This window comes from Phacochoerus africanus, chromosome 15 (assembly GCF_016906955.1).
Source record: "Phacochoerus africanus isolate WHEZ1 chromosome 15, ROS_Pafr_v1, whole genome shotgun sequence".
NCBI classification, from domain to species: domain Eukaryota; kingdom Metazoa; phylum Chordata; class Mammalia; order Artiodactyla; family Suidae; genus Phacochoerus; species Phacochoerus africanus.
Window position 1 is genome coordinate 82,737,741 of NC_062558.1, and position 26,997 is coordinate 82,764,737.

At 41.6% G+C, this 26,997-nt stretch overlaps 1 protein-coding gene across 1 annotated transcript; it reads right to left on the reverse strand.

Annotated features, from left to right (window-relative positions):
- Positions 1-2,391: 2,391 nt before the first annotated feature.
- TMEM254 (transmembrane protein 254) lies at positions 2,392-11,539 on the reverse strand. Its single transcript, XM_047761857.1, has 4 exons — positions 11,376-11,539; positions 8,053-8,156; positions 7,808-7,867; positions 2,392-4,382 (listed from the first exon to the last, which is right to left on the reverse strand). Exons 1-4 carry the CDS (start codon positions 11,463-11,465, stop codon positions 4,262-4,264), a joined length of 375 nt encoding a protein of 124 aa, XP_047617813.1. The 5' UTR covers positions 11,466-11,539; the 3' UTR covers positions 2,392-4,261.
- Between the last annotated feature and the right edge of the window lie 15,458 nt (positions 11,540-26,997).

Genomic DNA, 26,997 nt, shown 5'->3' on the forward strand with positions numbered 1-26,997 from the left:
AAAACAACCAGGCCTGGCATTTCATATTCTTGCTTAAGAAGGTTTTTTTGTACTAAAATTGCGGGGGTGGGTCCCACATTCCTGAGTTAGGGAATCCTTCCTTACTTTATACTACAGATGTCATTCCTTCCTTTCATTTATAGCAATGTCAAGATTTCAATTTTAGTGACAAATTGTATTGAGTAATTTTTATTTACTACAAATATCCAATGCAATATATTGGTATAAGGAAAATGTAAAATTCTTTCATGAATATTTCCCTGAACAGTATGCCTAAAGTATTTTTCCTAATCCAACTTTATACCTTACTACTAACAGAAATAAGGTGATTGGTATACTCAATCCTATTCAGAAAGCTTAAGAGCCATCTTAAAATGTTTGTTGATAGAAATTGCAAATGAAGTATTTTGGATAGGATTTTCTCTCTCTCTCTCTCTCTCTCTTTTTTTTTTTTGTCTTTTCATCCTTTTAGGGCCGCACCCACAGCGTATGGAGGTTCCCAGGCTAGGGGTCTAATAGGAGCTGTAGCTGCTGGCCTACGCCAGAGCCACAGCAATGCCAGATCTGAGCCACATCTGCAACCTACACCACAGCCGGATCCTTATCCCACTGAATGAGGCCAGGGATCAAACCCACATCCTCATGGATATTAGTTGGATTTGTTTCTGCTACGCCACAATGGGAATTCCTGGATAGGATTTTCAAGTGTCCACCAGTGGAATCAGACTATAGATCTTCACAAAGAGGAATGTGAAATGATAATTACACACTCATTATCCACCTTTGGCAAAAAAGGAATCATAGTTTCCAATTTAATGTGGACAAGGAGTCTTGCAGAGAGAAGAATCTCATAGACTGAATATTACTCTGCTGCCCTAGATTTTTAAAAAATCTGTGCTGATAAAAAAGGGAAGGAAAATAATATCCAGTTTGCTCAAACAAGACCTTTAATTAACAAGGTTCTGAAGTGCCCCAGGCACAGTAACTCTTGTTGTATTCTGTGCTCTAACCTCAAAGGCAGGTTCTCCAATGTTTCTTTTGTATTTTTAGACCCTCCTTGTCCATACAGGCTCCTAGAGGGCAAGTTGTTTTGCTAAAGAATCTCTTTACACATCTGGAGTATAACCTCTTAAACTCAAGATTTGTTTTAAAACCATGTTTATAAAATGTGTATGGACTCAGATTGCACGGAGTCATAAATATGCTGAATGTAGAAAATAGTGTTAGTTTATAAATCTGGGCTGTTGTGAGATCATGAGTTTTGTTTTGTTTGCCCTATTGGTCCTTTCTTTTTTTATTCTTCCAAACTATACTTGCTCTCGATCTCTTTGTGGTTTTAGTCTGTTTACCCTCCATGGTTGCTTCCAACAAGATGCCTCTGGTCTTTTCTTATCCAAACTCATCATAGATATTTCTCCTGTATCACCACTAAGATTGCAACACAAGGCCAAGATGTCTCTCTTTTTGTTAATTTTTGGCTTCACAGACTTACTTCTAAGCTCCTGGGCTGTGGAGGAGGGGAGAAACATGAGATCCCGTTAGTCTGGACACTGTGTATTACCTCCAGGGATGCAGTTTAGGGGTCTATAAAATGGGTGACCCACACTATATCCCTTTTTGCGCCAAGCCATATAATACCCCAATCAAGATGACAGGATACTTTTGGCATTAAAAAAAGTCAGAGTACTCATTTCACTTGCTACATAGACTGTATCAAAGACTGAATGAAATGTAGTGGAAACAAAAGGTCAGTCCTACAGAGTTCCCAGCTGTGGTGCAGCGAAAACAAATCCGACCAGGAACCATGAGGTTGTGAGTTCGATCCCTGGCCTCATTCAATGGGATAAGGATCTGGCGTTGCCGTGAGCTGTGGTGTAGGTGGCAGACGTGGCTCAGATCTGGCGTGGCTGTGGCTGTGGCATAGGCCAGCAGCAACAGCTCCGATTGGACCCCTAGCCTGGGAACCTCCATATGCCGCGGGTGTGGCCCTAAAAAGACAACCAAAAAACCTCAATCCTACAATGAAACGAGAGGCTTATGTCCACTCAGGACTTTGTGTGTGTGGAGGAGTTAGGTAGACTATGGGTAGCTCTATAAATATAAGGAGGCGCATATGTCCTATAACCAGGGCATTCAGCATTTCTTTCTCTCTTTTTTTTTTTTTGGCTCCACCCCCACCATGCAGAAGGTCTGGGGCCAGGGATCAAACCCAGGCTACAGTGGAGCTAATAGTGGACCCTTAACCTGCTGTGCTACCAGGAAACACCAGCATTTCTTTATCAGTGAAAAAAATCCCTGATAATTCCATAACAGAATATATTTGAGAAAGAGTAGAATCAAATGTGTGACAACATATCAAAAATGTCATACAACAACAAAAAAAGCATTTGATTGGAGACACAATTCACAGTATTTTATTCAAGTTAATCCATTTCATTTTATAATCTGCCATGTTATCCTTGGCACCATTAGTAGCTTCTTAATCACAAAGGAAACAGAGGGAAAGACTGGAATTAATTTGTAGAAGCTGATCTCCACCAAAACGAATTCATAGTCCATTATCTTTCATGGTTGTACTTTTTTTTACTTGGGACCTCTTTTTTGGCGGAAGGGGATGTTTCTCATAAATGTTTGCTTAAAACAAATAACATGACCTAATATATATGGAAGGAAAATAAGGTCTAATCATTAGTGAACAAGCAGGTTGTCCTCCAGGAAAGGAGCTCTAAGAGTTCCTAGAGGTTATAATGATCCTCCTGCCCCAACCAGTCAGTAGTAATGAGTTATAACTGGGTGAGTGAGAGTAGTAGTAACTAGTTGAATAAGTTATGGGCTAGAACCCCTAGCACAGGAGTGGCTCAGTGAGTCTGAGCTGGAGAAAGACATCTACCGAGTCTGGAGAAAGTGACCAAGAATAGGAAAGTGTGAAAAAGATACAGGTTTCCCACCAGTGGACCCACAGAAAGGTGGTGGCGTCAGTCAAGGGCAGTCTTGTGCTTTTCTCTGAGACAAGGGCACACTGAATGGGTTCTACTGTTTCCACATAAAAAATTGGAATGATACTAACCAAGTGCAAAGTGGAGTCAGTTTCCCTCCTCTGTTGAGTAAACACTGATTGAACATCTGTGTTGTGCAAGGTGACGGGATGGGTGGTAGGAGGAAAAGGGAAGCTGCTCAAGATGTGGTCCTCACTTGAAGGTGGACATCATCAGACCCTGCAAACTACACAGTAGTGTGTGTGTGTGTGTGTGTGTGTGGCAGTGGGTCGGGGAGTGGGTGTGTGTGGAGGGAAGCATCACTTCTGGCTGGCAGAAGCAGACTAGGCATGCCCCAATCCTCTCCTCTTGCTTCTCAGCATGTCCCCTATGTCACTGCTCTGCCTCACCCATTCCAGCTACTTGCTTGTCTTTCTCTGTAGTGTGAAAAATGGAAGCTTGAGAGAGGATCCTGCCTCACAGGTGTCTGATGAATGTGGGTGGAATTGATGTGTTGTGGAAGCGTCACTATGTTGATCCAGTGGGTAGAAAAAAATTGGGGGAAAGGAGGGCTGCTAAGATGGTGGTGGTAAAGGTCAGGTGTTTGAATCAGAAGGTGGGAGTAAAGGTATCCCAAGAAGCAAACTTAGTACATGGCTTAGACCAGGTGACAGGGAGAGAAACAACCCAGCCAAGGACCGCAAGGAGGTCCTGGAAACCCTCTTGCCAAATAGGTTAGTCTGCAGAATTGGAAAGCTAGGATCTTTTCCTGCTATCTACTCAATGAATAAACTAGAGGGTTGTAACTTTCCAGAAAGTAGAAAGATCAAGTAAACATACAGTACTCTTTAAAAAAGGTGAGGGAGGGAGTTCCCATTGTGGCTTGGTGGTAATGAACCCAACTAGTATCTGTGAGGATGTGGGTTCGGTCTGGGCCTTGCTCAGTGGGTTAAGGATCCAGTGTTGCCTGTGAGCTGTGGTGTAGGTCACATGTGAGATGGGGCTCAGATCTGGCATTGCTGTGGCTGTGGTGCAGGCCAGCAGCTATAGATCTGATTCAACCCCTAACCTGGGAACTTCCATATGCTGAGAGTGTGGACCTTAAAAAAAAAAAAAGAAAGGTGAGGCTGAATGTTAAAGTGTAGAGAAAGCTTTTGGAATATCTTCTTGTCTTCCCTTAGGAACTTTATATGCTATATTTTCTCCTTTTAAATGAAAGTATAGTTGATACAATATAATATTAGTTTAAGGTGTACAAAACAGTGATTCAATTTTTTTGGATATCTTCAAGTTTGTTTTTGGCGTCTTGGTCTGTAAGTAATCAAGTAATAGAGAGATGCCATCCCAAAGAGGAATGTCTGTAGGAACCAGAGTAGTTGAGTGGAAGTATTTGTGATGCCTTTAGACCTAAAAAATGGAAAAAAGAAAAAGAAAAAAAAATTAGCTACCAGACTTATAATGTTATGTTTTTATAGGACTTACTGTCTTCTAATTTTTACAGAATTTATTCCTTCTACCTACTTTCCTTGGGTTGATTTTATCCTTTCCTCCAGCTTCTTAACTTGAATGGTTAATTCATTTATTTTCATTTTTCTTGTACATTTAGGAGAGTATACTCTTCCCTGAAAAGCAGTCTGACTATTGCCCCGGGCAGTATTACCATGATATCATAAAACTCCCTCTCACGTTATTTTGATGAGCAGATAAGAGTTGAAAAAGACTGGGATGGCTTCAAAGCAAGTGTTCTAAAGATAGACTAGATGTAAATCCTAGGTTGGCCAAATACCAGCTAGCTTAACCTTGGGAATCTCCTTATTCTGATAGAGATCTATACAACTCTAGAAAAATCATGATGCAGAACCTTGAAAGGCTTTCCCTTTGTTCAGGAATAAGGCCAGGATGGCTACTGTTACCACTTCTGGTCAACACTGTACTGGATGTACTAGCCAGTGCAACATGGGAAAAACATAAAGGTATATGGAATTGAAAGGAAGAAATAAAACTGTCTTTATTTCTAGAGACAATTGCATACCTAAAAAATGAAAAAGAACCCTTGTAATTATAGTGATGAACTATTAGATGAACAGATGAACTATTAAAACTAAAAAATAAACTTATCGAAGTTCCCCAGTGGCTCAGTGGGTTAAGGGGTTCAGGATCTGGCATTGTCACTGCTGTGGCTCTGGTCACTGCTCTGGCCTGGGTTTGATCCCTGGCACTGGAACTTCTGCATGCTGTAGGTGCAGCCAAAAAAGAAAAAAAAAGAATTTATCAAGGTTACTGGGTGTGAGGTCAATAGATAAGAGAAGAGTTGGCTGTATTCATACATTCTACCACCAAACAGTAAAAAAAATGATATATATATTAAAGTTGGGCCAGGATGTATGAGAAATTCACATTCATGCAGTATTACTTATAACAGCAAAACAAAAACAAAAACAAAAAACCCCCAGAGACTTAAAAGTCCATCAGCAGGAGGATGTTAAATACATTAATCAGAAGAAGGATTGTTAAATACATTTTGGCACATCCATATAATAGAATACTATGTACTAATAAAATGAATGAGGTAAATTTATAGGTATAAACATGGGAAAATAGGCATATATGACAATATAAAAAAGTTATTCAAGAATTTATATCTGTGTGTGTATATATATGTATATAGGCTATTAAGTTGAACGTATACTCCAATTTTATCTCTGGTTAAATGGAATTCACCAATTCCTTTTGATTGCTGGATAGTGGGATGGGGGGCACAAATGTTCTACATGTCTTCATGTATTGATTTATCCACTTAAATGCATTTATTCATTCATAAGTCAAAAGGAATATTCATTCTGATTTATAGTGACCAATGATACATTGCAATGTTAGGCCATAAAGAAATGACTTCAAGAACATGATAATAGTGACCTAACTTCTCTGCCTGTTCTCCCTCTGCCCTTTAAAGAACTGAAGAGCAGGATGTTCAATTTGAATCTTTTCGTTTTCAGTAGAGGCTCCAAATGGCAATAACAAAATAGGTGTCAAGTACCTCAACACTGTAAGTTGAAAGGCAGGACTACAGAACTCTAAGCTAAACTCTGAGAGGCTGACAAGGCCAAGAGATACTAGGGCTGTGGCACTTCCTATCTCAGGTCAAGCCCAAAGAACAGCATCAAGGGAACCACTTGGTGAGCTTGACCAGAGTACCCTGTAATTGGGAAGAAGGTGAGTATCTGATTCAAAAGTTTAAAGACTGGTACAGCTTACCTGATGGGAAGTGCATGCACTTGCAGATTTAGCCCACTGGAAGGATAAGGAAGCTGTTATTGTCAGCCCTACAGACCTTGTGGAAGGGCGCTGGCATGGGTGGACTTAAAAGGGACCCCACCCCAGAGGCAGTACTGAAGGGTAGAAGATATCTCAACAAAAGGGAAAATGTGCTCCCCACCACCATCCTAGATCCTAAAGGGAAACTGCAGGTGACATGCTGATGGGGTATGAAGGAACCATCAAGGGAACTGTGGGAGGGTGATTCCTAGTGATTGGTGGTTTCTCAAAAATACACTAGGACCCCCTTGGAGAGAGTCAACCCTGGGTATGAAACGTCCATAGCAGCCAACTGCCTGCTCTCAAGGCAGATGGTGCCCGCTTCCCCTAACTACTCCCAGGGCCCTGAGGGGCCATAGGCAGCTGTTCCTGGTAAATAGGGAACAAAGTTGGAATGAGAAGGAAGATACCCACTTTGCTTGCTCCCTTCCTCAGAGCAGGTTGCTGAGCCCCGGGTGATGAAAATAGACACTCTGAATTACATAAAAGTTTGCAAGCATTTTTCACAAATAGACTGGACAATATCAGTGACTGGAAAATCTATGGCACTACTTCAGATTTCATCCAGGGCTGGCGGGGGGGTGGGGGGGAAGCAGTAATCCAGGGGGCATTGCAGAGGGGCAAAAAAGTAAAGCTGCTTTCTGCTTCTCTCCTAGAAAGTCTAGCTTGCCTAATGAAGCTGAAGACAGAGTAACAGTCTATTCAACTCAGTTAGCAGTTGTCTGGCATAGTGTGTACCCAATAAGTATTACTTTCATTATTAAAACATAATAAAGTACCTTATTTTCCATGTTTAGAAGTAATACAATAAAAACAAAGGTGACAATTAATCTTAGCCAGAAAAAAATCAATTGCAAAGCAATCTAGCATTGTTATAACCATCCCTTTCATTACACCACACTTTCTGTGTATGTTTACATAAAGTATAAATGTAAAGAGAGGTTTTTTTTTTTTTTTAGTCCTCTCACACTGTATTATCCTACACTGGCTTCTGCTGAGTAGGGTCTATACAAGGGGCTTTTAGCTTGCATTGCATCCTAGAAGTATCTGTAGATTTTGAAAAAAGTAATGTATTCCCATGTTTAAAGCAACACCTATAAGATTAGGTTCTCTGGGTCTGGAAACCAGACAAGCAAATTTTGAGAAACCTCCTTAAGTGATTCAGTTTTGAAACTAGGATTGGGAATCATTGGGCTAAGTCAAACTGGAAGGCAGCCTGCTAATCCTTCTCTGGGACCATACAGAAAATTTTGGAAAAAAAAAAAAACCCAAAGAAGAAGAAAAATCTTCTAAATTGACTAAATAATTAACTAGTAAATACAAATGAAATGAATTCATTCATTAACTATTTACTGAGTAACTCCCTCCAGGCAAGGCTCAGTATTAAGTGTAGGGATTCAACTGTGCCTGAGAGTATTCTCAGCCTACAAGCCTGTCATTATTTAAACATGGCTACTCTCAACTTATGTTAAATACCAAGAGAAAAGTGACAAAGGTGTATTAATAAAAACACTTACTTGCACAATACCATGGCATACAAAGTCTCTACCACATGAATCAGCCAGGCAAGCCAATACCTGAAACAAAAGTTAGCCTGGTTTAAGGTCATGGTTATCTGCTGATGAAATCGAACATAGAAACCTCCATGAGAAAAGTGCTCTCATGTGAAGAAGCACCACTCTTAAAGGCAACTGAGGGCCTTCCAGGCTAGAGGGAGATGGGAGCTTCAGGGTCCACATCCCCTTTCTGCCTTGCTCCTTACCCATTGTGAAGAAGGGTGTGGTGATGGTCCAGCAAGTACCGCGTGAAGGGGCCCAGGGGCCCTAGGCTCTGATAAGGAATACTCTCAGGCCAGAACACCATCCACTGAAAGAGAACCAGAATCAGAGACTGCCTATTAGGTCACTTAAATGGGTGAATATCTATTTTTGAGAGCTGCTATGAAATAATCCTGATTCTACAAGAACAAGTAACAGACCAAAGAAACTCTGAACTAAGTCATCTGGGCATCTATTCTTCTGTTTTCTATTTCTAAAAGCGATTCGAGTGGGAGATGTATGGCGAGGAAATTCTGTGGTTACCAGACTTAGTGCCCAGGTAGGCCGACTTCTGTTCCTAATGAATTCCACCCCAAATATTATTTTATACAGGTTAACACATTTTGAGGGTTTATGTGCCTTGGTAGCTTCTTTACTGCAGAAACGATGGCTTGAGCCAAATCTCCATTTGATTTGTTTTGTTTTCCTTTTTGGCTGCCTTGAGGCATCTGGTGTTCCAGGGCCAGGAATCAGATCCAAGCTGCAGTTGCAACCTATGCTGCAGATGCAGCAATGGCAACACCATATCCTTAACCCACTGCATGGAACTGCATCCCAGTGCTCCTGAGAAACCACTGATCTAGTTGCGCCACAGCAGGAACTCCAAACCTCTGTTTAATTTAGAATCTTTCTCTTTTTTCACTTTTTTGACCTCTAAAACTGGGAATGATCTACTGCAGTTAGAAAATAAGTGAAATCAGGTTTGTGAAGTGTCAGTAGTAATTACTTAATTATATAAGGTTTTTTTGTAATCTTATCAACTTTCCCTCAGTTTGTATTGTAACCTCTGCCAATTTAGGCTTTGCTGAGAATAACTAAGTGCCAACAGGTTTAAAATTTATTGTCTCATTCATGTCTAAACCAAGAGCAGTACAACCCCTCCCACTATGTTGTTATACACCTAAAATTTAAAGCATAAAATGTCACTGCATCTTCCAAAACAGAGAGAAATGGAAGGGGCAGCATCTGCCAGGTCCACAGTATTCTAACCTGAAACCCCCAAAACTTCCCTCCATCTATCATCTTAACTACTTAGAATTACAGAACAGAAATGTAACTGAAATTTTTTTGGTTCAACACCACTATTTTGCATATAGGAAAATGAGGACAAAAGTGGTCAGATTTGGCAACAACAGCACTGTGAATATGACAAACACACTTCTGATTCCCAGTCTCCTGGTTCTCCTGGCCAATCTCCAACTAGCTTTACTTTCCTTCAAAATTATACCAACTGTCAACAGAAATAATAAGCAATCTATAACAGGAATGAAAGAGAGTTTTATTTGAACCAATCTAAGGACTCTAACCCATGGGACAGAGATTCAAGAGTTGTGTCCTGCTGGACTACAAAACAGGGGAAGCTTATTAAAACAAACAAACAAACAAATAGAAATCTACATAAGCTGTTTGTCAAGAATTATAATTGGAGCTATCAAGAAATAAGGGTGCTTGTTAAGCAGGATTGGTTGGGGTCCAAAATGGCTGTATAGTTAACAAGGGACAACCTTGAAACCATAAGGGTTGTAACTGGAAGCTGCTAACGTATTGTTTTGAGAATAGCTGGTGGTTACCTTGAGTATGATACAGTTCAGAAAATTCAAGTTCTCGGTAGCAGGAAGGTGTGTGGGAAGGGTCCATTTTGAATGCCAGAATCACAGTTACTCCATTTTTATTTTTTTATTTTATTTTTTGTTGCTTTTTAGGGCCATACCCAGCATATGGAGGTTCCCAGGCTAGGGGTGGAATCGGAGCTGTAGCCACCAGCCTAAGCCACAGTCAGGTGAGATCCTAGCCCTGTCTGAGACCTACACCACAGCTCATGGCAATGCGGAATCCTTAACCCACTGAGCGAGGCCAGGGATCGAACCCACATCCTCATGGACACCAGTGGGATTCTTTTCGGCTGAGCCACAACGGGAACTCCGATTTTGATTTTTATTGTTGTTTTTTTGTCTTTTTTTTTTTTTTTTCCTTATCTTGAGCCGCTCCCACAGCATATGGAGGTTTCCAGGCCAGGGGTCGAATCGGAGCTATAGCCGCAGGCCTACGCCAGAGCCACAGCAATGCGGGATCAGAGCCGCGTCTGCAACCTACACCACAGCTCACGGCAATGCCGGATCCTCAACCCACTGAGCAAGGCCAGGGAGCAAACCCTCAACCTCATGGTTCCTAGTTGGATTCGTTAACCACTGCACCACGACGGGAACTCCCGATTTTGATTTTTAAATGCATTGTTTGTTAAAGCAGATATATAATCCACATTTCATAGCCCACAAAACAGGTTATTCTAGTCAGCAGGAAAATTTTAATCATGTATTAGCCAGAATGATTTTACACCTCAATATGTGAAAGCTTCTCCCATCACAATTTAGTCCCCAATCCACTTTTCTGGGTATCTTTCCTGTATCCTTTAAATGAATTCTGACTAAGTAAAAGTCATTCCTCCTCTTTGCAGATATTTCCTGTCTTCTTGATTCTACATCTATGCGGTAACATGTATATCCGCTCTATCCCTTTTTACAAATTAAATCCTACCCATTCTTTAGGTTTTTCCCCATTTTCCAAGCAAATCCAACTGCCTCAAACATTCTGCTTCTGAAGCCCTAGATTGACTTGGCAGTCACTGTCTGCCAACTTGTCCTTCTCCTGGAGCTCTACTAAGACCTAGAGCTAAGTCATTCTTAACTGTGGAAACGGAAAGACAGAGACATTTTCTAGGCAGAGACCTTCCTTACAAGCCCACCGAACTTCCATTTACACTAGTAACCTAGGCAACCACCTGGTACGCAAGCGCAAGACTTCCCGCCCACCCCATTGTCCCTCGCTGTACGGGAGCCTGGAGGGCCCAAACAGACGCACCAACCCGCACTATAACTTACTCCGAAATATGCCAGCCCCAGGATCGTGATCAGCGAGGGCAAGGGGTTGGCTGTACGGAAGTAGGAGGTAGCAGCCCTGCCAGCCTCCGACTTTGCCACCACCATCTTGAAAGATCTAGATACTGAGTCATGGTGTGGGTAGCCTTTCCTGCCCTTATACAGGGAAAGCGTGAGTAACTGGTTTCTCAGGAGCTCAAAACTCTGCGAAACGCGTGGGCAGACAAGAGCGCCTGCGTTGTCTTCCCGGGTATAATCCCCGGGCTCACAGCGCCGCGGGAGTGCGATTGCGCCTGCGCGATCTCTCCCGCCTTGCAGGTAGGGTAGATTTCACAGCTGAAGGGAGCGCTCTGTTGCCTCGCTTGGTCTTTCTTGGAGGCCGCTGTCCTTACCGTGTAATAGCCAAAGGAGACGGTGATGATGGTGACCCAAAACAGACTGCTCCTCTGGAAGTAAGTCTGATCTCTAGTTGCCTTCCCCATCACTGCAGCTCATACCAGGGAATGCCGGGCAGGCCTCCGCTGGGCGCGCTGGATGATAGCAAGGCTGGAGGTGGGGCCTCGGCAAAGGCTCCTCCCTTCTCTCATCTACCTCCCCGGAGGGAGAAGAGTCTGTTGGTCTGAAACTCAGAAAACTTGTGTCTCCGCTGGTTTTGGCCTGGTGGACTGGTCATCACCTTGCAGGGGAGACCCCTCTTTGAGTGTCACTTTCCAACTAGTCTAATATATAAATAACGGTGTTAGGATAGTTGGTACTTTATTCCTCTAATAACTATGAATCTGTTTTTTTGAACTTAACCTCTGCTTTGCTTTGTGGGGAGTATAAAAAATTTAATAGAAGCCCCAATTAAATAGACTTGGGAGACTGGAAGGGATACTCTCACAGCCTGTGATGATAGCAGAGACCATTTGGTAGGAGGTGCCTCTTCCTTCCTGGCAAGGACACAGCTGAAGAAAACCCACAGGCTCTTCATTTTCCCTAGCCCTCCCAACTTCCTTTTCTTCTCCTTAAAAGTGTTCTCCTTCCCTTTGTTGGGGGTGGGTGGGTGTGGGGCTTGCACAGGGCTCACCATGGTTGCAGATGTGGACTTGCAATTCTTTGCAGATCCCAGAATAAGCCTATATTTTCTGGAGAAATATCTGGTAGGCTCTTTGTTTCAGATCAACAGAGATAATACTCTTCCTCTTCCATAGTAAAGATGTATTGACTGGAGTTCCTGTTATGGTGCAGCAGAAATGAATCCGGCTAGTAGCCATAAGGATGCAGATTTGATCCCTGGCCTTGATCAAGTGGGTTGGGGATCCAGAATTGCAGTGAGCTGTGGTGTAGTTCATGGATGCTGCTTGGATCCCACATTACTGTGGCTGTGGGGTAGGCTGGCAGCTGTAGCTCTGATTGGACCCCAAGTGCCACGCATGCGGCCCTAAAAAAGGCAAAAAAAAAAGATGTGTAGAACCACATAGCACAGCCATTATGAGCAGGGGCCGTGGAATAGATGACCTGGCTCTGCCACTTTTTCTATAAGCTTAGATAGTTGCCTAAGCCATCGGTGCCTTATCTCTCTCTATGTAAAGTCGGGATATATTTGTTCCTACCTCAGAGCTTTTGGGTGGATTAAATGAGTTTACACTTGTAATAAAAGCACTATAAAACAAAGAATGTTGACCACCATCCAGTTGTACAAGGCTCAAGTCATTAGCCACTGCAGTTGTTGTCCTACGGTGCACGCTGAATTCAGAATGAAGTATATGGTGAGGGCCTCTGTGCTTTGGGAAAACAGGAAAAACAGTCCCTTAGATAAATATATTTCAGGAAAAAATTTCATGAACCCGAACTCTTGTGTCTTTCTCATAGTTAGAAAAGCACTATAGTCATTACTGAGATATCTCTTCCTTGTGACTAGCAGTAACCTTCTACCGAGATGAATGCTTGATTGCACGTACTCCTTAGCCAAAATTATATATGCTGGCCTTTCCTCCTACCTCTTCAGAGCTATCTGAACCCTAACAGTCTCTTGGGCTGTAGTCCTCAGTAAATCATAGAATAAACTCAGCTCACAGCTGTGCATTTTTCTTTCAGTCAATAGCACATACAAAAGTGTGTGGACCATAGTGCTTTACAAGTTTTGGATGTAATTAATATTACTGAGCTTTTGACATTTGTGCCAGGCCCCTGTGCTAAGTGCTATATCATCAGTGTGAGGTGGGAGGCATATCAGACCAAAGTGTGTTCTCATTAGACTTCAGAAAAAGATGGTTTCACTTGGGCCTTAAAAATGGATGAAGCAATAGCTGATACTCACTGTGCACTTACTATGTTCAAGGCATTTGTTCTAAGTACTATATTTGGAAGGATTAGTTCATTTAATTCTCAAAACAACTCTATGCTGTAGACCAATGTCCTTCATTTGAAAGATAGGAAACTGAATACCAAGAAGTACCCAAAGTCATCTAAGTGGGTAGGTATACTGGGAGTCAAGTGGTAGCTGAGTGTTCCGCACTCTTAAGGACCATACTAAAAATAAGTTGTGGGAGTTCCCATCATGGCACAGTGGAAACGAATCCAACTAGGAACCATGAGGTTGCAGGTTCGATCCCTGGCCTCACTCAGTGGGTTAAGGATCCGGCATTGCCGTGAGCTGTGGTGTAGGTCGCAAATGTGGCTCGGATCTGATGTTGCTGTGGCTGTGGTGTAGGCCGGCAGCAAAGGCTTGGACTAGACCTCTAGCCTGGGAACATCCATATGCTGCAGGTACGGCCCTGAAAAGACAAAAAGACAAAAATAAATAAGTTGTGGAATATTTTCAGAACTTCATCAGTCAACATGAAAATAGGCAAGGTTCTCTGTCCTCATTTTTACATGAATGTATTTGGTTATGTTTTAAAGAATGGATTTCCAGAATATGTAACACAATCCATTTCCCAGATAAACCACAGTGCCTGTCAGTATCAGGGTTACCAGTGCTAAACAGCTTTTCTTATCCTCATCTTCCTTCATTGCACTACTCTTGGTTTTCCTCTCTGAACATCTGTTTTCTCAGCTTTTCTTTTCCTTCTTGTCCCCTAGATATCAGAACTCTTGTGTCTTTCTCATAGTTAGGAAAGAAACCGAGTTCGGGTTTCCTGTTAGCTTCTCTCTGTGTTTACAGTCCTTTTGAGCTTTAATTTTCACCTCCATCTGGAAGAGTCTAAAAAAATCTCTCCAGTCTCAGTCCCTCTCCAGTTGCCTGCTGGTCACCTTTACTAGATGTGACACCACACCTGAAAGCCAAAAAGCCCACTATTATCCACAGAGCCAAGCCTCCCCCATTTATGTCAATAGCATCTTCCTTCTTCTAGGCACCCAGAGTCTCCCTTTTGGCTGCCTTCATATCTGTCAAGAGTCATCTGTCAAAAGTTCTGTTGATTGAGTAACATGATATCTGATCCTTCTGGATTAAACTGAAACTGAGTCTGCCTAAAACCAAATTTTCTTTCTTTTTTTTTTTTTTTGGTCTTTTTGGCTTTTCTAGGGCCGCTCCCATGGCATATGGAGGTTCTCAGGCTAGGGGTCCAATCGGAGCTGTAGTTGCCAGCTTATGCCAGAGCCACAGCGACATGGGATCAGAGCCGCGTCTGCCACTTACACCACAGCTCACAGCAATGCCGGATCTTTAACCCACTGAGCAAGGCTAGGGATCGAACCTGCAACCTCATGGTTCCTAGTCAGATTCGTTAACCACTGCACCACGATGGGAACTCCAAAACCAAATTTTCTTACCAAATTTATGATTATTTTAATTTTATTTTTAACATGTTTATTGAAATGTGCTTGATTTATAGTGTTGTATTAGTTTCAGATGTACAGCAAAGTGATTCAGTTATACGTGTGTGTATCTATACATATATATGTGTATTTTTATACTCTTTTTAAGATTCTTTTCCATTATAGATTATTACAAGATATTGAACTGAATTTTTGATTAATCTCTCTATCCAAAACTTTCTTTTCTTTGTCCCTTCTGACCTCAGTCCTGTGCTAACTGAACACTAATCAACCAGAATCAGATGGCTAAAACTGCTCTTGTAGAAATCATTAATGTACAAACTCAGGCTGTTTCTCCAGGATAGGATGAGCTAATAGACTCCAGAGGCATGGACCCTGTGGCCTGAGAATCATAAGCCAGAGACATCCTGACTATGATTAAGAAATGTCACAGAAATATCTTAAGATGATTATTAATCCCAGCCAAAATCTTTGTTCTTCTGCTTTAAAAAACAAAACAGAACAAACCCCCAGCTCAAAGACCAAGTTGGAGTGGATCTGAGAATTGTCTTCCACTCCCTTGCTTGGGGCCCTGCAATAAATCCTGAGGTTGCTGCAAACATCACCTGCCTGCTTTCTATGCTGCAGGCACACTAGCCCTTGCTGGTCACCAAAAACTGTAATTTAATTTTTACTATTTCCCTAGGTCATGTCATTTGTTTCAGAAGTTGTTAACAAGAGAAAACAACTTCGATTGTCCTAATTAATAAAATAGAGATAAGTGAGGTAAAAGCTTTTAGGTAGATTCTTTAGAATAATTGTGTTTAATTTTTCCAGATTTGTGGTAAGCTGAAACTTCAGAGTTTTGCTAAACCAAGTTAAATGATGGAAGTTTATTAAATATCTAGGTCATTTTCGCATAAGTAAGACATTAAAATATTAATTACTAAACATTACAGAGAAAATAAAAATTTTAGGACTATTAATAAATAGTCACATTGTGTCATTTTCTGTTAAATGGTGTCACACTGATACATTTTCTCTATCACACTGGTGTCACAGTGTCACACTGATACATTTGGTGTCACACTGATACATTTTCTGTAAAAAAGCACGTTTTTAGAAACCATAAATAATATTTATGTTTGCCAATCTATTGACTGCTAATGTAAAAAAGTTCATAATGGCTTGCTTCTTAGTTTTTATTAGAAATTAAGGTTTTTAAGAGTTGAGAATTCTAATTAGAAAATGTAATTAAAGCTATTAGAAATAATGAGGGAAACATTTCAACATGCAGGGAAAGTAGGGTGCATGGTTTCAGTAACCGAAAGTATGAAGGGGAGTTTTCTTTGTGGCTCAGGAGTAACGAACCTGAGATTAGTATCCATGAGGACTCGGGTTCATCCCCTGGCCCCGCTCAGTGGGTTAAGGACCCGGCATTGCTGTGAGCTGTAGTGTAGGCTGAAGACAAGGCTTGGATCTGGAGTTGCTGTGGCTGTGGTATAGGCCTGAAGCTGCAGCTCCAATTCAACCCCTACCCTGGGAACTTCCATATGCCATAGGTATGGCTGTAAAAAGAAAAAAAAAAAAAAAGTACCAAGACTGGAAATGCATTTTGTTAAGGGAAAAGAAAGTAATTTTGTCTTAGAGCTGTTGTTTCTGGATAGGAAAGAAAATAAGGGACAAACTGATATGGATACAGAAAGTTGTGGAAAAGGAACTCTGAGAAAAGAGTTTTAAACCTGGTCAAGATTGGCTAAGATTAGATTGAATTTAATTAAGTAACTGAATTAAAAGTAAGGTGATCATAATCCAACCCTGGATTTTGGTGTTTTCTCTGTTAAGAAAATGAAGTCTTCTCAGAATGTTTAGCAGTTTTTGATAACAGATTTTAAATGTCTTTGTCTTTTAAGTTCTCTGTTCTGTATTTGCCTTTGAAATTTTTGTCATTTTGGTTAAGTGAATAAGTATTGTTTCATGGTTACCTATGATCCTCTTTGAACAAGTGTTTGAAACTTTTTGATATTTTTGACAATCTTCCCCCAAATCAAATTTTAATTAAACTTCACTTGACCTCTAGCTAACTTTGAGTTTTCGAAAGGACCTGTGAAGCGTTTCTTTTTTTTCTTTTTTTTGTATTTTTGCCTTTTCTAGGGCCGCTCCCATGGCATATGGAGGTTCCCAGGCTAGGGGGCTAATTGGAGCTGTAGCCACTGGCCTACACCAGAGCCACAGCAACGTGGGGTCTGAGCCACGTCTGCGACCTACACCACAGCTCACGGCAACGCCGGAACCTTAACCCACTGAGCAAGGCCAGGGATCGAACCCGCAATCTCATGGTTCCTAGTCTGAATCGTTAACCACTGCGCCACGATGGGAACTCCTGTGAAGCATTTCTGAGAGAGACATTAAACTAACTAGGACTGCTTAGTATAGTTATTATATTGCTTGCAAAGCATTGTCAAGTGATTGGAGATAAACTTTCTTAGGTTACACTAAATGTCATTAGTATAGGTATTCTAGAGAGGATATGAAATTTCTAAAATCAGCTATGTCCTGGTATAATGTTATCAGTCATAATTCTAGTTATTAAATTGTTGTATATTATAGCAGTAACTGAGTTTTTTCGTCAATTGTATTGTAATCAGATCTTTTTTTTTTGTCTTTTTGCCTTTTTCTAGGGCCACTTCCCATGGCATATGGAAGTTCACAGGCTAGGGGTCTAATTGGAGCTATAGCTGCTGACCTATGCCACAGCCCCAGCAACACCAGATCCGAACTGCATCTGTGACTTACGCCACAGCTCATGGCAACACTGGATCCTTAACCCACTGAGCAAGGCCAGGGATTGAACCTGTGTCCTAATGGATACTAATCAGGTTCATTAACTGCTGAGCCACGACAGGACCTCCTAATCATGACTTTTAACGTCTTTTGTATTTATAGACAGTTATTGTTGTACTCTGATGCTTTGGAGGGAAAAAAGCTTCGTCTTCAAGATTCATTGAAAGAACATTTTGACAAGTACAGGTTTCTGATAACTCTCAGATCATGTCACTGAACTGGGTAAGAAATTAAAGAATTCAAATGGAAAACCCAATGACTTAATAAAACTGGTAAAGGAAAGGATTATTTACATAAGACTGAATAAACTAGTGAATACTGTTACAATTTTTATGGCTTTTTCTGAAATATTACTAGCTTTTAATCTGTATTTTCCAGATAGAGAAACCTTTCTTCTCAAGCTAATTATGACTTATAGCAACTTGGTAAAATCATACATAAGTAAAATTAAAACATTCATCTTTTTTTCTCTCTTCCTGATCCCTCCAGAAATTAACTCTTCGGTTCCTAGGTAGATAAGGAAGGTCACCTCCTGACAGGTACAAGAGTCTCAAAATGTTTTGGGGAATCTCAAGAAGAGAGGAATTCACCCAAAATTAGAGCTGTCCCAGGCAAAAATCAGTGACAAGCCCTTGGCCTAGTGTTCCTGGCCTTGAGAGTCCTTTTAAAAACTCAATCTGAGACTCTTTATGAAAAGGTCCAGGGCTGCCAATTTTATAAAGCCTATATGATCAATTGCACCTATGTAGACAATCAGGCCAAGTTTATTGCAACCAGATGTATTTCGCAAACAAAGTGGTCTTACTTTGGCTATACTTGGTAAAATGAGGGTAATTTTAGAGAAAAAAAGGTTATGTTTCCATGGATATCAAATTGTAGTTTTGTTCATTGAGGTCTGTATTTACTACCTCATACTTATTTCTCATGTTATGTTATTGTACAGTTTAACTGAATTATTAAAAAGACACTCTAAGTTCACTTCTGAAGCTTATCACATGATCTGTCTTTGGATAAAGGTCAGATGCCCCATGACCAGGGCCCATGTAACCAGGCCTCATCAAAATTAAAAGTTACTGGAGTTCCTGTCGTGGCACAGTGGGAACGAACCTGACTAGGAACCATGAGGTTGCGGGTTCGATCCCTGGCTTTACTCAGTGGGTTAAAGATCCTGCATTGCTGTGGCCGTGGTGTAGGCTGGCGGCTACAGCTCCAATTCAACCCCTAGCCTATGCCGAGGGCACAGCCCTAAAAAGACCAAAAAAAAAAAAAAAAAATTTACTGTGTTACTCACACTATTGCCCTCAGTGTTTACAACACTAAGAAAATTTCTCCAGTGAAGTTTTTACAGAATGTACCTACTCATTGCATGTATCACTGCTTGCTTTTAAGTCTACTGCCTAAAGCTCGTGTACAGTGTTTATGTGACAGTTTGGTGTAATTGATCAAAAGTATAGCTGGTAAAATGTTTCCCCACTGGCTTACCTCTGAGCGTGTTCTGATTAGTTCCCCCCCTCCCCAACATGAATTACTAGGTAAATATATAAACAACAACAAAAAAAGGAGGCCAGGAAGCTTGTCCCAGATATCAATCCCGACTGGGACCGTAAGACAGCTATCAGGAAAGAACAGCTGAAATATTATAGAAGTGTAATATTAAAAGTCCAAAGTTCACTGGTAAGATGACTCTAACCCAGAGAAAGGTTAAGGATGTGCAGTAGGGTCACCAGGAAAATCCCTTGGGATTTCTAGAAAGACAGAAGGAAAGTCTCCAGCAACATACCAACTCCTGGACATAGATGCTTCAGGAGGCGTAGCAGTGTCGGACACCTCTTTTATTTCTCAGAGTGCCCCAGACATCAGGTGCAAATTATAAAACCTAGAAATTAGTTCTGAGACCCCTCTATCCCAGCTGGTTGAGGTATCCCTCATGGTGTTTAATAACCAAGATGTAGAAGATGAGAAAAAGAAGTCCACAAATGCAAAGACAGGCCATCCTTCTGGCTGTGCTGAGTAAGGATGGAAGAATAGTCATGATACCAGTGAGTGGCCCTGGCCCCTGACCTTGGACTGTCTGGCCCAGGAAACTAGGGACCAACCAATGTGCCATCTGTAAAAAGGAGGGGCACTTGAAGGGAATGCCCATTTCATTCCCAGAGAGGGAGGGAATTGACAGCCTCTTGCCACAACCCTAAGGAAACTGGTCCAGATGGGTGAGGATTGGACAGGGCCATGAGGCTCTTCACTTGGCTCCTAAAGAGTCCCAGCTGACACTTGACACAGAAGCTAAATCAGCTGACTTTTTGCTTGAGACAGGAATGACATAATCAGTTTTAAACACCAAAGGGGGCAAACTCACTACCAAGATGTAGTGTAGTAAAGATATCAGGAAGCCCGGAAGACAAGCAGTTCATTGAAGCTTTAAGCTGCAGATTGAGTGAAAAGCACCTGACTCATTCTTTCCTACAAGTCCCTGAGGGCCCCATCTGTTTATAGTAGGAAAGGATTTACTGCACAAAGTGTCTTTATTTGCTTTCTTTTCCCCCCGGCCATGCCTGAGGCATGCGAAAGTTCCTAGGCCAGAGATGGAACCTTTGCCACAGCAGTAACGATGCCAGATCCTTAACCTGCTACACCAGAAGAGAACTCCTCTATCCACTTTAAAGAGGACCAATTAGAGGTAAATGTTCCCCTGGTTGTGGGTTATAGGCTAATTATGCCCTCAGCAGAAGAGACTAAGTCAAGGGATCTTAAAGAGGGCTTGGTGGAATTACCAGGAATAAGCCCTCAGGTTTGTGCCCACAAAGAGATGGGGCAAACCAAGCAAGCAAACCCCATAGTCATCAGGTTAAAACCTGGGCACAATTAGCCAAACGTTAAACAATACCCCCTCAGACAAGAAGCCTTAAAATACATAGTTCCTGGAGTTCCCTGGTGGCCTAACAGTTAAGAATTCAGTGTTGTCACTGCTGCGGCTCAGGTCCCATCCCTGGCCTGGAAACTTTTGCATGCCATGGGTGCGGCCAAAAAAAAAAAAAAAAAAAGGCTTAGTTTCTGTTATACAGGATCTAGCTAGTCAAGTTCTGTCAGGCTCTGTGGACCAGCATGTAACACCTTTATCCTCTCAGTCTAAAAACCAACTAACTGGAGAGTACATGACGGTGTGGGATCTGAGGGCAGTGACTGAAACTGTTGTAACTTGGGATGTCAGTATAGTCACACCTGCAACACAGCGCAAGCCTTCCCTTATTGCCATCCAGTGTGCATTGATGATTACATCTAGGGGGCCCATCCCCTGGGAATGACCTTTGGGGCCCCAGGACCCCTCATCATCTCCTTCAGAGTCGGGTATTACTGTCGACCACATTAATACCTGGGCCCAGGGTTACGCTAATGCTATTTCACTTGAAGGAACCATGTTCTTCTGGTTCTGTGGCACCAGCTTCCTTGTGACCCTTCTCCGGAGATGACAAGGGACATGTGCAGTAGTACAGGCTGTACTGATGCCTATAACCTGACCGGCTGGGGGCCCTTGGGAAAAATTTTGAACCTTGGCTCCTTCCCGATTACTGCCTTTTAGACACCTCTAGGGAAAGGACTCCTAGCTCTGATCTATACCGCTCAGATCTAACATTTGGAATTTTGAGCACAAGCAATCCTGAGATCTGTGATAGGATCTATATAGAGGGTTATTCTGGTTCATTGGTGTAACTGACTTAGAACGGTCCATTAAAAATATTTCTCTCCTTATCCAAGAGTCCTGAAGAGCCACGGCCCTAGAGGCACCGCCAAGGATCACCTTGCTGAGGTAGTGTCACGAGATAGGAGAACCCTAAATGTGTCAGCTGCCGAGGCTGGAGGTACCTGTGCCTTGCTGGGGAAAGAATGCTCTTTCTGTATAAACACATCAGACAAAGTAAAACAGAGCCTTGAAGTTCTAAAGAGAAACACTGTCATCCTAGAAAAGATAAAAGCATGGCCATGGAGCCACATTCTTTAAGAACTTTGAAGTAACTGGCTGAGTTGTCTCAGTGCTTTTTTGAATCTCTTGATGTCAGTAGCAGTTTTAGGAGGGGTACTATTTTTTTTTTTTAAAGGGCTTCACCCATGGCATATGGAAGTTTCCAGGCTAGGGGTTCAATCAGAGCTGCAGTTGCTGGCCTATGCCACAGCCACAGCAATGCCAGATCCCAGCCACATCTGTGACCTATGCTGCAGCTCATGGCAACACCAGATCCTTAACCCACTGTGCGAGGCCAGGGATCAAACCTGCATCCTCATGGATACTAGTCGGGTTCATTACCACTGAATCACAACAGGAAATCCAGGAGGGGAGCTATTGCTTTTCAGCCTTTGCATACTAAACCTGGTTACCAGATTTGTCAGTAGGTGCTTAGAATCTACTAAGTTCCAAATGGTGCTGACCCAAGGATATGAAAGGTAGGGGTCTAACTGGGCAATAATCAGAACTAGGGAGAGGTTCTTCTCTGTTGGATGACACCCACGTTCAGCAGGAAGTAGCTCCAGAAGACAGATCTTCGCCCACTAACCCTAACCCTCAAGAGTTAAGAGCAGGACGTAGACAGAGGAGGGATTGTGTCACCCATAGCAGCCCCTGAGAGCTGAAGGATCTTTGCCTTGATTTATCTCTGAGTTTGTTTCAAAAGCACCTGGTATTTGACAGAATTGCTTTGCAGCTGTGCTGTATATAAAAGATATGCTGAGGTCAACTGCCCTGAACAAGCTCTGACTTGGCTGTAGGAACGTGCCTGTGAGGTGAGACCAGGAAGTGTCTGGAAAGTTACCTTTGCTTTGTTACCGTGCTAAGATCTTTGCCCAAGTGGGCATTTGTACTCTGCCAGGCACAATTCGTGTGGTGTGCAAAGAAGCATGGAAGATTGTGCATGCTTCAGCTGCCCCTGGAAATCTCTGCCCTTTTTGTGGAGCCCTGATGACATGCCTACCTTGTACTTACAGTCCTTACTGCCCTCCCTTCAGAGAGAAGATGTATTTAGGGCCTGAGTTCTCTCTTCTCCCTTGTTTGATCAATGAATAAAGTTTTTGTTTTGCTATACCGAACCTGACTGGATTGGCATTTGTGACTTTGGGTAAAGAAAAGAACACACCAAGGAGTCACCAACCCGCTGGGGATTAGTGACAAGATTAACAGGATAAAGAAGCAAACAGAATTGTGTAAAGCCCTATAAAGATATAAAGAGTCAAATGGCAGCAGATAATTGAAGCTCATATAGTATCTTGAGCTGAGGAAAGGGACAGGGGTTGGGGATACAAAGGTGAGGAAGGCCATTCACAGGAAGGCAGATAAGATATTTGGAAAACAGGTTGCCCTGTTATGCAAATAACTTTCTTAGGTAAAAAGTATCTCTGGTAATAGCTCTCTTCATCATACTGGTCCCCCTGATAAAATAAATTTAAGCAGTTGAGGGAGAAAAAAAGAGCTTTTCTTGAATCTTCTGAGTTTTGATGGCCTTTAGTACAAAATAATCCTCATGCCAAAGTAGCATAGTTTGGAATGATATATTCTGCTCCCCTTCAGTAACATTATTTTAGGATGATTGGCTATCTGTTTGGGAATTTTTTTTTTTTTTTTTTTTTTAGGGCCATGCCTATGGCATATGGAGGTTCCCAGGCTAGGGGTCAAATCAGAGCCACAGCAATGTCAGATCCCAGCCACATCTGCGACCTACACCACAGCACATGGCACAGCCAGATCTTTAACCCACTGAGCAAGGCCACGGATTGAATCCTCGTCCTCATGGATACTGGTCGAGTTCATTACCACTGAGCCACAATGGGAACTCCTGGGAAAAATATTTTAAACTGTACCCTACCCCCAATACAAATACACAAATAATGCAGTATCAGGAGGTACAGAGATAATTGTACCCCTAGGCAAGTTCTGATGAGATGGCTGTAGGGTAGGATGAGCTGGTGCTGGTACAACCGCCTCCCACATTTTCCCAGGATCTTGCGGGGGGGCGGGGGGGGGCAGGGGCGGGGCTGAAGAAGAGCAATATAAACGAATTTAGGGAAATATGAATAGAGCGTTTTGTGTCCAGAAAAGTAGGAGCAATCTGCTGTTGCGAGAAGGAATGTGAAATTGAGTGAGGCTGGAAAGGCAGGAAGAGTCTGATCATGAATGATACTAAGTGTCAAACTGAGGCGTACTGATTTGGTGGTCCCTTAGTCAAGGTAAAATCAGTGGGGTAAAAATTTCTGGTATACATTGGAGGTAAAATTTGAAGCAGAAGATGCAGGAAGATGAAACGTAGTATAAAGGAAATGGAGAAAAGTTTGTATCACTCATTCAAATAATAAATAAATATTTTCTATGTCCTGGAGATATTCCTGTGAACAAGAAAAATGCAGTCCAGGCTTCTGGTTGGGCACAGTGTGGTTCTTTTATTTATTTATTTTTATTTTTTACTTATTTAATTTTATAAAATAGGCATATGGAGGTTCCCAGGCTAGGGGTCGAATTGGAGTTATAGCTGCTGGCCTACACCACAGCCACAACAACATCAGATCCAAGCTGCGTCTCCGACCTACACCACAGCTCATGGCAACGCCGGATCCTTAGCCCACTGAGTGAGGCCAGGGATTGAACCCACAACCTCATGGTTCCTAGTCGGATTTGTTTCCGCTGCCCCACGATGGGAACTCCTCTTCTATTTTTTTTTTAATGAAAAAAATTTAAATTAAAATATAGTTGATTTACAATGTTGTGCCAATTTCTGCTGTACAGCAAAGCGACCCAGTCATACATATATATAATATAATACATATGTATATATACACATTCTTTTCCTCACATTATCCTCCATCATGCTCCATCACAAGTGACTAGATATAGTTCCCTGTGCAGTACAGCAGGATCTCATTTCTTATCCACTCCAAATGCAATAGTTTGCATGTACTAACCCCAAACTCCCAGTTCATCCCACTCCCTCCTCCTCCCCCTTGGAAACGACGTCTATTCTCCAAGTCCATGAGTTTGTTTCTTTTCTGTAGATACATTCATTTGTGCCATATGTTAGATTCCAGATATAAGTGATATCATGTGGTATTTGTCTTTCTCTTTCTGACTTAACTTCACTTAGTATGAGAGTCTCTAGTTCCAACCATGTTGCTGCACATAGCATTATTTTGTTCTTCTTTATGGCTGAGTAGTAGTCCATTGTTTATATATACCACATCTTAATCCATTCATCTGTTGATGGACATTTAGGTTGTTTCCATGTCTTGGCTATTGTGAATAGTGCTGCAATAAATATAGGGGTGCATTATCTTTTTCAATGAAAGTTTTGTTCAGATATATGCCCAAGAGTGGGATTCCTTGGTCATATGGGTAGTTCTATATTTAGTTTTCTGAGGAATCTCCATACTGCTTTTCCATAGTGGTTGTACCAATTTACATTCCCACTGACAGTGTAATAGGGTTCCTTTTTCTGCACACCCTCTGCAGCACTAATTGTAGACTTTTTGATGATGGCCATTCTAACTGGTGGTACCTCATTGTAGTTTTGATTTGCATTTCTCTAATAATTAGTAATGTTGAGCATTTTTTTCATGTGCCTTTTGGCCATCCATATATCTTCTTTAGAGAAATGTCTATTCAGGTCTTCTGCCCATTTTTCAGTTGGTTTGTTGGGTTTATTGCTGTTGAGCTGTATAAGTTGTTTGTATATTTTAGAGAATAAGCCATTGTCAGTTGCATCATTTAAAAGTATTTTCTCCCTTGGAGTTTCGATGATGGTTCAGTGGTTAGTGAGCCCGACTAGTATCCATGAGGATGCAGGTTTATCCCTGGCCTTGCTTAGTGGGTTAATGATCCAGTGTAGCTTTGAGCTGCGGTGTAGGGCACAGATGTGGCTCAGATCCAGTGTTGATGTGGCTGTGGTATAGGCCGGCAGCTAGAGCTCCAATTGGACCCCAAGCCTGGGAACCTCTATAGGTTGTGGTGTGGCCCTAAAAAGACAAAAGCCAAAAAAAAGAAAAAAAAAGAAAAGAAACTATTTTCTCTCATTCGGTAGGTTATCATTTTTTTTTTATGGTTTCCTTTTTTGTGCAAAAGCTTATAAGTTTGATTAAGTCCCATTAGTTTACTTTTGTTTTTATTTTTGCTGCCTTGGGAAACTGACCTAAGAAAACGTTTGTAAGGTTGATGTCAGAGAATTTTTTGCCATTGTTCTCTGCTAGGAGATTTATGGTATCTTGTTTTATGTTTAAGTTTTTTTTTTAATTTTTTTATTACTCGAATGAATTTATCACATCTGTAGTTGTATAATGATCATAATAATCTGATTTCACAGGATTTTCATCCCACAGCCCAAGCACATCCCCCCACCCCCCAAATTGTCTCCTCCGGAGATCATAAATTTTTCAATGTCTGTGAGTCAGCATCTGGTCTGCAAAGAAATTCAGTCTGTCCTTTTTTCAGATTCCACATGTCAGTGAAAGCATTTGATGTTCGTGTCTCATTGTATGGCTGACTTCACTTAGCATGATAGTTTCTAGGTCCATCCATGTTGCAAAAAATGCTGGTATTTTGTTCTTTTTAATGGCTGAGTAATGTTCCATTGTGCATATGTACCACATCTTGATCTACTCCTCTGTCGATGGACATTTAGGTTGTTTCCATGTCTTGGCTAGTGAAAATAGTGCTGCAAGGAACATTGAAGTACATGTGTCTTTTCAAGTCATGGTTTTCTCTGGGTAGATACCCAGGAGTGGGATTGCTGGATCAAATGGTAGTTCTCTTTTTAGTTTTCTGAGGAATCTCCGTACTGCTTTCCACAGTGGTTGCACCAATTTACATTCCCACCAACAGTGTAAGAGGGTTCCTTTTTCTCCACGCCCTCTCCAGCACTTATTGTTTGTACACTTTTGGATGATGGAACATTCTGGCTGGTGTAAGGTGGTACCTCAGAGAGGTTTTGATTTGCATCTCTCTAATAATGAGTGATGTTGAACATCTTTTCATGTGTTTCTCGGCCATCTGTATGTCTTCTTTGGAGAACTGTCTGTTTAGATCTTCTGCCCATTTTTTGATGGGGTTGTCTGTTTTTTGGGTATGGAGCTGCAAAAGGTGTTTATAAATTTTGGAGATTAACCCCTTGTCAGTCAATTCATTTGCAAATATTTTCTCCCATTTTGTGGGTTGTCTTTTTGTGTTGTTTAGGATTTCCTTTGCTGTGCAGAAACTTTTAAGTTTAATTAAGTCCCATTTGTTTATTTTTCTTTTTATTGTCAATACTCTGATAGGTGGATCTGAGAAGATGTTGCTGCCGTTTATGTCAGAGAGTGTTTGGCCTATGTTTTCCTCTTAGAGTTTTATAGTGTCTGGTCTTATATCTAGGTCTTTAATCCATTTTGAGTTTATTTTTGTGTGTGGTGTTAGGAAGTGTT